Source organism: Protopterus annectens, chromosome 13.part0 (assembly GCF_019279795.1).
Source record: "Protopterus annectens isolate FY-2018-M chromosome 13.part0, PAN1.0, whole genome shotgun sequence".
In the NCBI taxonomy this organism is placed as follows: Eukaryota; Metazoa; Chordata; order Ceratodontiformes; family Protopteridae; genus Protopterus; species Protopterus annectens.
In genome coordinates, this window is record NC_056747.1 from 204,862,365 (window position 1) to 204,875,523 (window position 13,159).

General features: G+C 39.9%; 1 protein-coding gene across 4 annotated transcripts in view; it reads left to right on the top strand.

The window, feature by feature from the left end:
• LOC122817708 (mucin-17-like) overlaps nt 1–13,159 on the top strand; it is a 283,584-nt gene that overhangs the window by 243,452 nt on the left and 26,973 nt on the right. For all 4 annotated transcript variants that reach the window (XM_044090784.1, XM_044053731.1, XM_044090785.1 and 1 more), the window contains one exon: nt 1,674–1,831. In XM_044090784.1, the coding sequence (XP_043946719.1) occupies nt 1,674–1,831 (158 nt within the window). The remainder of the gene's footprint in view (nt 1–1,673; nt 1,832–13,159) is intronic.

Below are 13,159 nucleotides of genomic sequence, written 5' to 3' on the forward strand. Positions count from 1 at the left end.
GTAGCTGGTGTTGATCCCAGGTGCACTCTTTTCATAAATTCATTCTGTGAACTACCCAATAAGTACAAATGGGGGTACTTGGGTTTAACATGGCTAGGCCTGTAAAGGATCTAGGACCACTAACCTAGTAAACTCCTATGAACTTGTGTATCTATGAAACAATGATCTTTGATTTTCCTGGAGCAGTTGTCCCTAGATGACCGACTGAATGAATCTTATTATCCATTACTGCACATAAGCAGCTGAAAGGCAGAAATGAGTAATGAACTTATCACAGTTCATTTGCTTTTTAGAATATAATGAAAATTTTGGTACTGGGGCTAGGTGTGGGTACATTTAGCAGTGTTCAGATGTTAGGGTTAGGGTATATGTATGTGTGGTGAGTGTTACTGTTAGGGAAAGGTATTTAGTAGATGAATATGTAGGGTTAGGGTTAGCTCACATGAGTAAGGTGGTGCCTGGGGGGGGCTGGTGAAGCACTGTTGTACTAGCAACTGGAAGACACACAGTTCAAACATGCTACCTTAGTATTGTTAACATCGTAGTCCTGCTGTAACTATAATGTTGTAGTCTACACAATGCTATGATGCTGTGCTCCTTCCTACTGCAGTCAGTGTCACATAACTGTTATATCATTGTATGATGCATGCAGTGCCATGCACCCTGCTCCTGCATTTAACATCTCAGTACTGTTGCATTAACATTCTGAAAGAAAAATAGTGCTGTCAAGCTGTGCACCCTACTATTAACCCTCCCAAATTATTGTACTGTAACACTAGCATACATACAGTGTTTTACACCCTACTACAATAGCAAGCACCACATGCTATAACACTATTATACACATATAGCAATTATGCTGTAGGGTCTAGTACTGTAATTAACACCCCAATAATGTTCTTCTGCATGGTGCACATAGCCAGCATGCTATGTATCCCGCTACTATAGTGAATGCCACAACACTGTTCTACAAAATAGTGAAGTGTACACTTCAGGTCATATGCCCTTCTACTGCACTGGATTCCCTAGTTGTACTGTACTTCAGTGATGCATGGCACACAGTGCTCCCAGTTGGGCATCCTGCAGTAATTCCTTCTAATTTCTAGTGCTGCATAATGTCATGACATTTATACTAACACCCGTGATGCATGTCTTACCATTTCAGCACCATTCAGAGTTTTGCTGCTTTTAGCACACTGATGGAATGAACTTTAGCATAGCTGCGGTATCAGCCCTACTTTCACGGGTTCACTGATCATGTGTACATGATTTGTACAGCTGTCACCAAAGTGGCTGAGTCAGTGTCCATCCTTCAGAGTATTTGCTGTGTAGACTAACACTGAAGCTTGTTGCACACTATATTGCAAAGCATTCTAAATGATCTCAAAGATGGACATGCCACAGGTATACTTACAGTGTAATGCTCAGGATCTGAGAACAGAATATAAAACAACTGAATTAAATAGGGCACGATGCAAAAGAATTCAGCTCTAAACAATGTAACATTTCTAGGATGTAATAATTTGTTGTGCATATTTGTATGATTTTCTACACATATTGTCCGAAACACCATTCGACTTTCAAAGCAACTATTACAGCTAATGAAATATTCATCTTCTTTTAGGGTGCATTGTTACAAAAAGAGTTTACTAAATAAACGTGTATATTTTTAGACTACAGGGAACTACCAGCTACAACTACTCCTCCCATAACTACGTTACCGCCAATCATTGGATACAGTATCACCTTTACAATCATAAATGCCAACCTCTCAACAGAAGACCCCAACTCTGATGAATATAAAGCTATAGCAGCAAATATTACGAAGAAGGTAAGTTTTATTATTTGTCACATATTCAGACTGGGCATCGTTAACAAGATGATGCCGTCTACTTATATGACAGCAGGCCACATTTAAACTCTAGTCATCTGAGAGTTAGTATTGAACTGTAATGAAACACAGATACTTATTTTAAGCCAGTTTAATTTCTTAGGTAAAGGCAGCTGTATTCATGTGGCATTGTTTTAAGGCACTGACAAGAGAACAGCATATTTTAATGTAGTAGTTTATTAAATAGGTAAATGGACTCTTGCACAGAGGTGTAGCTAGACTTTTCTGTTACACATTCAGGCCTTGTATTGTTGCTCCTCACACCCACTTATTTGAAAAAAATCAAGTATTACTTACAAATTGCTTCTATATACTTAAGGTACATATTTCAATAATAAAGGCTATTTTTAGACATTTCTGTTGCTAAAATGCTGTTCACAGCTCAGTGTTCAGTTGCTTAGTTGTTCATTTGCTGCTGATTAAAGGCCATTTGAAATGCAGACTCCTCAATAAATGTATGTACTCTGGGATCTATCCAAGTGTCTAGTTGGTTTTTTTTAATATACCTGCAAAGAAGAAGAATGTCAGATATGTAAAGGAACTTTATTACTTTATTACTAAGTCAAACCAAAGACTGTGTTAGATAACTTGATCTTAAGAATGACCTTGATTCTAAATGAACTTCAAAGTAAAGGGAGTTATAAAGACATGGAAACCTGTTAGGGGTGGTATATGTTTTCTAAAAGTCAAATAAGCACCTTTGGTTAATGTACTTGTATTCAACAATTCAATATTTAGCAGAGAGCAATATTCTTCACTCCAAAGCCCCTGTTGTCTAAATAAAATCTACCACTACTATATTGATAACTGATTGCAAAGAGGCCTTGAGTTTCCAGTCTAGAAGAATATGATTTATTTCTACAAGTAATAATATGGCTTGTGATATGTTGTTGAATACCTCCTAAAACCAATAGATTTCCTTTCTTATAAGAGCAAAATGGCACGTTGTACTCAATGATGGGTTGAACATATGTTATGAGCAACCTCAAGAAACAATCTTTATTTCTTGTTGTAAAGTTCTTAAGAATTAATGTTTAGTTCCTTAGCTTTAACTTTTAAGGCATTAGTCCTATATTTAAAATTACTACATATAATAATATACCAGCCCTTATATTCTGTCAACATGTGTAACTTGTTAGGTCCAAAGTTTATTTTTTATTTAGCCATAGATTTCCCAAAATACAAAGTGGCACATTTGTCCCTACTAATTTTTAATTCAGTTAGGTCTAACCATTCTGCCACCAAATACGTATATTTGTTGAAACAGTCAGTATCTTCTGAGGAGGTAATAACAAACTAATTTGATATCATCCACATACTTCACCATCCAAACTTTTGATATCTTAGAAATAAATGAAGCTGAGCACATATAATCATCATCTGTTAAGATTCTTACATCAGAAACAATGTCAGGCAGTAAGACATCATCTACCAGGAAATGTTCAGTGAACAAATTTTCCAATAACTCCCTAGCATTCAACACTTCATCTTAAAGACTGATTGGTCCAAAAGATTTAGTCTTATTAGCAATGTGTCTAACATATCTATAACATTTCTTAGAACAAGGGCTGCTAACTTGGTTATCTTCAAATTTACTTTTTGCTAGTCTCAGAGAGGCATTTAATCTACTGAAAATTAAAGTATAAGCCTGTTTTAAAAATTTCTTCCTATACCTCTTCCAAATCCTAAATTTGTTGTTCTTTTTTTTTTCAGAAGTTTAGTATGACCAAAATTCCACCCATGAAGGGTGGTTCCTAGATGTATTATTGGTTATTGTTTTCATACACCTAGATAAGTAAGTTTCACATATGTTTTCAAAGTCCTGGCTATTATTTGCAACATTATATATTTCAGATGAATACCAGTCCATAGAATTTATTTTATTAACAATGTTCAGATGAAACAGCTTAAACATACCACAGATCCTCATTTGCTGGTTCTTACAAATATCTTTAGTTATTATATAAAATTCAAAAGCTTTGTGCTCCGATTCAGGTAATGGAGACAATTGACTATTCTCAGATCTTTTACTTGCAAGCATTCCAGACAAAATGTCAAAGATATTTTTGATCTAGTAAAAAGTCTAATATTTGAGTTAAGTCATGTAGCACAAATTGATCATAAAATTCATCCTCTGACATAGTTACTGTCATGTCATCGGACCAACTAATTTTCAGGCAGTTAAAATCACCTACTACTATCAGGTTATCATAAGTTATAAACTTAGCCAAGCCATCAATATACCACAGTTGATCAACACTAGGTGTTTCAGGGCTTTTATAACAAGCTAACATGTGCAACAACAAAAAACAAAATCATCAGCTTATACTTCCACAAGAATCAATTCTAAGTTATAATTCAATTCCAGCACCCTAATGTTTAGCCATTTGGTCACAAAAATAACTATTCCTCCTCCTGTCCTATTTCTTCTCAATCTACTAAATGATTGGTATCCCTGTAGCTGAATTCCTCTTCTGTTACATTATTCAGTTTTTACAATCAGATTGTAATTATTTTCTGAACAAACTACCTTTAGTTCATTAATTTTATTAGTCAAACTTTGTGAGTTAGCATAATTACTTTTAATAACCTTGACTGTCTAACAGTCTAACGTGGCTGTAACTAACATTAGTTCCTAGGCAAAAATCAAAAAAAAAAAAAAAGGTTTCACACTATCGGCTAATTTCAAACTTAACCTGGTTCAAGGCTCCCGAGAGCACCCCAGCACTAGCAGGTTATGCCTCATACCATGTTTTTCGGCCCCAAAACTTGGACCGAACCACAAAAGGAGGGGGAGTATCAATATTTGTCAAAGATACCACACATCCAGGTTGGTGGCACAGCACAGAGCATCAGAGACTATCCATGTGCAACTAACAGTGGGTAAAACTGCCTTCCAGTTTATAGCCTGCTACAGACCACCCTCCCAAACCCAGGAACCCCACTCGGCCTTCCTAAGAACACTGGAAAATATGAAGGTCTCTCCAAACACCATTATATTGGGTGACTTCAACTACCCTAACATAGACTGGGAGCATTACTCAAGCTCCAACACCCTAGCCCAAAGGTTCCTAGAATTTATAAACTCAAATGCTATGGAACAACTTGTTGCCACTCCCACAAGAGGGGAAAACATACTGGACCTGATCATCACCAACACAGGGACTCTATGCTCCAGACCAGAAGTGTATCCCTCACTGGTAAGATCAGACCATAAACTAATCTCATTAGATATTCACATCCCAACCCCAGACCCTGCCCAGAAAACCACAGTGAAAAACTTCTCTAAAGCATATTTCACACTCCTCAAAACTGAGGTGGAATCCTTCAAAGCCCCTGGGCCTGTGGAAAATACGGCCCAGAATGCAGAATCCTTTATAAACGCATTCTCTGAACACCTTCAGGAATGCATGGATCATGCAATCCCAAATAAAACCAATCCTTCAAAGTTAGGCATCCTGTCTGGTGGACCCCAGCCATAAACAAACTATACAATAGCAGGAGGAAGCTACAACATGATAGAGCAAAATCCCAAAAAGGGAAGGCATCTCTGATCAATATTAGCAAAAAACTACAGGCACTCATAAAATCATCTAAGGCCAGCTTCGAGAGAAAAATTGCACAGGACACTAAGGATAATCACAAGGCTTTCTTTAGTTATGTTAGGAACCTGGGTGGGAATTCCCAGATATGCTCAGAATTAGTCCAAAATGACAAAAAATACACCGAACCCACAGACATTGCCAACATCCTAGCTGACAGGTTCAGCACAAACTTCTCCCCCCCTTCCCCACCAAAAGGGCAAATATCTATCCCAGCAGAGTGCTGCCCCCCTGACATCTCAGATGCTCAGGTAAGAGCTGCCCTCTCCAAAGCAAAAAACACAGCATCAATGGGACCAGATGGTGTCCCGGCTCGCCCTACATGAACTCCAAGAAGAACTAAACCCAAACATAAAACTACTGTTCAATCTCAGCCTTACTACAGGATATGTACCCAAAGAGTGGCGTACAGCAACAGTGGTCCCTCTCCACAAAGGTGGTGCCTCAATGGATCCTGGAAACTATCACCCCATAAGCCTGACTAGCTTGGTCTGCAAAGCTATGGCAAGGATCATCATGGACCTCATAAATAAAGATATTGGGGACCTACAGACACTGGATCCTACCCAGTTTGGCTTTGTTAAGGGCAGATCCTGCCTCTTAAACCTGGTTGATTTCTTTGAAACAGTCACCAAGACCATTGATGAGGGGAAGGTGGTCCACACAGCCTACCTGGACCTTGCAAAAGCCTTCGATACAATACCCCACTCAGGCATTATAGATAAGCTCACCAGCTTAAATATAAACCCCTATGTCACTAGATGGGTTGCAAACTGGCTCAAGGACAGAACCCACATGGTTAGAATTGCTGGAGCCATGTCAGACTCCAAACCAGTTACAAGTGGCATCCCACAAGGCTCAGTCCTGGGACCTCTCTTGTTTGGTATATATTTCTTGGAGGTACAGGCTAACACGGAAGGACTGTGGCTGACCAAGTTCGCAGATGACTGCAAACTGGGTGCCATAATTGACTCTCCAGCCGACACAAGTATCCTACAAAAGGGCCTCATAGAAACAGACAACTGGTGCCAGAGCCATGGCCTCAAGCTAAAGGCCAAAAAGTGTATAGTCATCCCCTTTGGCAAAAACAAAGTGCCCAAAATTACCACATAGGTGGTAATCCATTAAGTACGGAAGAAGTAATTAGGGACCTGGGGACCCAAGCTGATAGCAATCTCTCATTTGACAACCATGTGGCCAAAGTGGTTAGAAAAACATTTTATATAGCCCACCTAATCATGAAGGAATTCACATCTAGATCAGGGGAGGTCATCGTGCCTCTTTACTCATCCCTCATCAGGTCCATAATTGAGTACAATGCCCCTTTTGGGATGTACCTTACCAGACACCTGCAGCAACTGGGAAGACCCCAAAGGTACTTCACCAAGAGGATCAAAGGGCTCAAACAGATGCCATATGTTGCCCGGTTAAAGAAACTCCAGCTCTACTCAGTGGCATACCGCCTGCTCAGAGGCAATCTGTGCCTGATGTATAAAGCCATGTCCAACCCAGAATTAATGGACATGCTGCACCTCAGAAAATCCAAATCCCATTGAGCTACGCTCAGAGACTTGAACCTCAGCACTGAAATAAATAGGACATGCTGGAGGGACAGATTCATAACCCAGAGGCTCCCTTCACTCTGGAATAAAATCCCAGTCCAGGTTAGGCAGAGTCCCTCATTGACTCTCTTCAAGAGGAATCTTGATGAGTGGATGGGAGTTAGTAGGTTTACCCCGGGTATCACTTCTGTGTCACTGTTAGACAGAGGCACAGTATACTAACCTCAAAAAAGGGCATAGCAAAATTCATTTAAAATGGGTGGAGAAAGCCAAACACACTCTGGCTAGGCTCATAAATGCCCTAGGGCAGATAGCCTAGTATGAACCTATGAACAATTTACCACCTAAATAATTCAAATGATACCAATCTTGTCCAAATAATCCTGTGTTATTTCCAAAATTATCCCAGGAATTAATAAAATCAGTATCCTTTTGAATACTTCAATGATGTAACCAGTTAATGATCATCAAGGTTGTTGTGAATTGATAATCTGATAAAACTGGTGTGCACAGGATTTCTAAAAAGAACAAAAAACAACTGTTGATATTATTTTTAAACAAATCTCTAAAATACCCTGAAACATTCAGTGCATGTGAAAAAGAGGGGTCATTTACACCTGCATATATAATTACTGAGCTGTAAACAGATGTTTTCACTGACAATGTGACCAGACCTTCAGAAATATCTTGCAGTTTATATCCTTCTAAAAAGAAGCTTTCACATTCTCTCTGTCAATACTAACAAGTGATCTAGTGCATTTCCTAATGACTGAGTCTCCAACACTCAACACATTTAACACTACTTTATTATATTTTTATTTTTTATGTACTGCCAGCTAGGGGACACAGCCCATTTTCTTTGGAATGTGGAAAAAACTGCACACCCCGGAGGAAAACCCACTCAATGCAGGAACCCCCTTGTTTGTATATAAGTCAGCTATGTTTTGTAGGAGGGTGTTATACATGAGAAAATGAATGCACTGAAAATGTTTTTTTTTTCATCAATCAATGAACTTATCTTTCAAATCACCCCAAACTTTTCTTTCACCATATCTGAATAAAAAAAAATCCTTATAAAATTTGTTTTGGTAGTCTAATAATTCTTACCTATCCCTCAGAATACATTTATTTAGAACTTTCAGTTATTTTTTTTTTTTAATTTTTTTACTTATATTACTTAAAAACTCTTGCTTCAAAAAGTTATCAAATAATGTCTGATTATTTTGTAGGCTAGATGGCTGTGCTACTGAAGCCAACACCTTTTAAAATCAAGTTTATTTTAATATACTATCCATTGTTTGCCCCTCCCAGCATGCATAGCTTATTTTAATGCTCTTTGCAGTACTTGTCTTTCCTAGCATCTGGAATGTACTTTCTCGCACCTCATTGAACATAGATTGGACAAGGTGCCAACTGGTTGAGTTCATCTTAGGTAAGCTGAACTCCCTAATTGCTTTTTTCCACAGAAAGCTACACAGTTGGCAAAATCATACTTAACGTTAGCTTGCCCAGAAAGGTCATACATAATTCTTTGTGAACATATATAAATATCCCTGATTTTGCAGAACATTCCTGACATTGCTATATATTCTTGCCCTGTTTCTTTTATAAAATTTTTGATTTTCTTGCAAAGCACTGAGCATTGCAGTCAGCCAATAATGCCAGACATTTTTTGTTTCTAGTTCCTGTTGCTCAGAAAATGAAAGTTGATGCAAAATGTTTCATTCTATTAACTTTGTGGTTGGTATTCATAGTCAGTAGTGCAAATGCATTAGAAGATTAGGGTTAGGTGCAGACAGTTACAGCTAAGCTGGAATTTATAGAGGCCAGTTATGCCAGTTTGCAGTGTCTCTGAATTTAGGTATGCAAACGAGCAGATAATGAGATGGTAATGAAAAGTGACACAAATGTTCTTATGCTAATTAAGGCTATTTTATGCCAACTGCAGCTAATAGTAAGTTTGTCCCACTGTCCCACACTTGTCACAGATGTAGTATTAAATGGGAAGGCTTACCAAAAGTACCAGATGTACAGCCGGTGAAAATGCTGTCCCTTGCCATGAGCTTTGATATTTCCAGGTTATAGTTGCTTGCCTTGGCTGGGCCAAAACTGCTTGCACCCAGTGATGCTTGCCCATCAAGAAGCCAGACATACAGGCAAAGGATTACTTGCATTAACTTTGATAATCAGGAAATACATGATAGGTTTAGAGTGATCAGGGACATTACAATGTCTTAGTGGGCATGTTTGATCCCTGCAGGGGCACTTGAGGAATGTGTTTACTTCCTGTTCCTGTGGACACAACGTATGTATAGCCCTCACTATACTTGCTACATGGACCTTCCAGAAACAGTCTTGGGACACCTTGGGGGATCTCACAGACTTCTACTTTGAGGATACCGAAGGAGTTCCAGGATATGGTTCTGGCACATGTGGACCAGTCAATTTATTTCCTCGTGTCACCTCAGGACTGAGGTCAGACTATGTGTGCCTTTTATGGGATGGGTCATTTCCCCCAAGGTACTCATTGTGATTAATTGTACCCAGTATTGCAAAAGGAAGGGCTTCCATTCCATCAACTGACAGGAAGTGTGTGATTCATAGGTTCATAAGTAGGTACTAGGCTATCGGCCCTGGGGCCTATACAGGGCCAGCCAAAAAGGTACCCTGGCGTTTGCCACCCAAGAAAATTATTTTCCTGTGCCACTGTCGAGCAGAGCCTCAGAGGTGATCCCTGGGTGAATTTCCTATTTCCCATCCAATCATCAAGATTTTTCTTGAAGAGTGCTAATGAGGAGCTTTGTTTGATATAGATAGGTAGTATATTCCAGAAGTCTCTGGGACAGGAATCTATCCTTCCGGCATGTTCTGTTTATTGTGGTGACAAGGTTTAGGTCCCTAGAGCGTGTAGCTCAGAGGGATTGGGATTTCTTTAAGTGGATCATGAGGGTGCTTCACCACCATCTTTGCCCAGATCCTAGCAGTTCACATGATTCCCACATTTGGCACACAAGGTCACTTTACTGCCTCTTTCTGCATGGCAGGATACTACATTGATCATCTTGTTGGTAAGTGAAAATTTCCTTTTTTATGTTTTTTTTTAAGTACATAGCTATTAACATTACAGGTAATTGCTGTATACTAAATCTGTATTTCCTTATTTGTCTTCCCTCCCCTTTCTGTTTTTTGTTTTTTTGTAACGGGATGTTGGATCTTCACTGGAGTCATGGATCATGACTCTGATGAGAAATCCATCTAGAGCTGCTGAGGAGAAATATAACACATCCCTGTCCCAAACCAATATTGTAACCGAGAGAGTGTTTATCCTCCTGAAGAGCCATTTCAGGTGCCTGGGTGAGTTTGGGAGTGCCCTTCAGTATGACCCAGCTGTAGGATGTTCTCTACCTGTTGCATTCTGCATAAATTGATTATGCACTGGTCTGGTGGTGAAGAGATCCATGCTGTCACTGCAGCTCCCAGTTGTAGTCACACTACGACTAACGTTGACCACCAGACAGTAGGAGTAGTAAGGGAAGTCATGCAGCAGGTTCATGCATGGCATGCAGTAGGAGTAGTAAGGGAAGTCATGCAGCAGGTTCATGCACAGCATGAAGTAGGAGTAGTAAGGGAAGTCATGCAGCAGGTTCATGTATGGCATGCAGTAGGAGCAGTGAGGGAAGTCATGCAGCAGGTTAATGCACAGCATGCAGTAGGAGTAGTAAGGGAAGTCATGCAGCAGGTTCATGCATGGCATGCAGTAGGAGTAGTAAGGGAAGTCATGCAGCAGGTTCATGCATGGCATGCAGTAGGAGTAGTAAGGGAAGTCATGCAGCAGGTTCATGCATGGCATGCAGTAGGAGTAGTAAGGAAAGTCATGGAGCAGGTTCATGCACAGCATGCAGTAGGAGCAGTAGGGGAAGTCATGCAGCAGGTTCATGCACAGCATGAAGTAAGAGTAGTAAGGGAAGTCATGCAGCAGGTTCATGCACGGCATGAAGTAGGAGTAGTAAGGGAAGTCATGCAGCAGGTTCATGCACGGCATGCAGTAGGAGTAGTGAGGGAAGTCATGCAGCAGGTTTATGCATGGCATGCAGTAGGAGTAGTAAGGGAAGTCATGCAGCAGGTTCATGCACGGCATGCAATAGGAGTAGTAATGGAAGTCATGCAGCAGGTTCATGCACGGCATGCAGTAGGAGTAGTAAGGGAAGTCATGCAGCAGGTTCATCCATGGCATGCAGTAGGAGTAGTAAGGGAAGTCATGCAGCAGGTTCATGCATAGCATGCAGTAGGAGTAGTAAGGGAAGTCATGCAGCAGGTTCATGCATGGCATGCAGTAGGAGTAGTAAGTCCAAAACTATAGACCAGGACATGCAGTTTAATGTTTACTAAAAAAAAAAAAAAAGTAGAACATAACTGAGGCATGCAGTGATACTTGTGGGCTATGCTGTGGCATGCATGGACTAATGTCACTGTTCATCTAACATTCTGTCGCATCTTGAAATATGTTTTTATTTAATAGCTGTTTCCCTGAGTGCTCACTAATTCCTGAGTAATAATGCTGAAAGGCAGCAAATCCATAAATAAGTCAGCAGTTGTGCATGTTGTATTTATTAACTGTTTTTATTTATTTAATATTCAGTATTAACTGGTACTGTCAGCAGTGAAAAATGTACATTTCATTTTCAATTTATCTGTAAAGTATGGTGTTCTGCACATCAGATTTCTTTCTTACAATCATGTGAAATATTGAGGTCAGCATCTTTCTTCATTTGTGCAGTGATGAGCTATGTATGTACTCAACAGATGTACATAGACTTCCTTCCTCCCCACAACACAATTGCATTGAAACACAAATGTACAAGATTACAGTATCTAAATACTGTTAAAGTAATAGCTGGCAAGGGTATAACTTCACATATATACCCCCCCCACCAAATAATCCCCAGTTCCATTACAGAGACTTACTTATAAAGAAATGTTAAGTCATAGTAGGTCTAGATCAAAGGAGTCATACACATCTCTTATTGATAGGCCTGGTGATGGTGCAACAGATTTGGAGGATGGGCTGCCATGAAAACTATAAGGTGAGTTAGTGCAATGGTGAGATCTAGAGGAGAAATGTGATCCTCCTGTCAGTGACCTGACAGTGCTTCATGACCTTGACCTGGAATGTGAGGCTGTCCTAGTTGTAGATGACCGTTGACATGACCAGTGAGAAATGTGTTGTGATTGATCACTGTGAGTATTAACACTACTGTCTTGAGATCCAGTGTTAGTATCATGTGATCTTTCCCCATGTGTCCAACAGTACCTTGTACCCTGACCCTTGTAAGACTGAGCCCAGTTTGAATCTGGTATGTCCGAACCATTACAAGACTAATGGCTGCAAATGATGCCTGGCATACCACCATACTATGCATCAGTGAAACCAGACCATATTCCCTCCTCTCTGCCAATTCAGGTATTGTTTGAAATCTTCACACATACCCTGTAGGACTCAAACCAGAGTAACACAGAGTCAGTTAGCAATGGCTAGGTTCCTAACCATGTCAGTGCACATTTCCTGTTGTGCTGCCAATGCTTTATGTGTTTCCTGAGGTAGTTTAAAGGTATTTCTGCACCTAGCACCTCTTTGTAATGTTGTCACTGTGGGCAGGGTGGTCTGAGACTGCCTGCTTTAATTCTCAAAGTGTTGTTCTGTGTGTAGAGACAGTGGTGTAGAAGTCCAAGTGCACTGTCAGCCTGTGATTGACTTTGTGATGCAACGTCACTTTCTATAGAGTTAATAACATGTTGTGATGCGAGACAGACAGTCATTACAGTGGGAGACTGCCTGATACTTCCCTCAGGGTGCCTCTTAAATACAATTACACCATCATCATCATCATCATCGGCAATACCCTTTCTACTGCTGACTTCATCCATATTTATTGGTACAGCTGAACTGTTTGTTCCTGATGCTGATTCTCTAAAATAAATCATTATAGCACATTAATACTGCAAAAGCATAAAGTATTGCATGCTTACATGTGTAGGGTGGGGATGGAGCAATGGGACACTTACCATGAAATTTGCCTTCATTTTCATTAGCTTCTGATGTACAA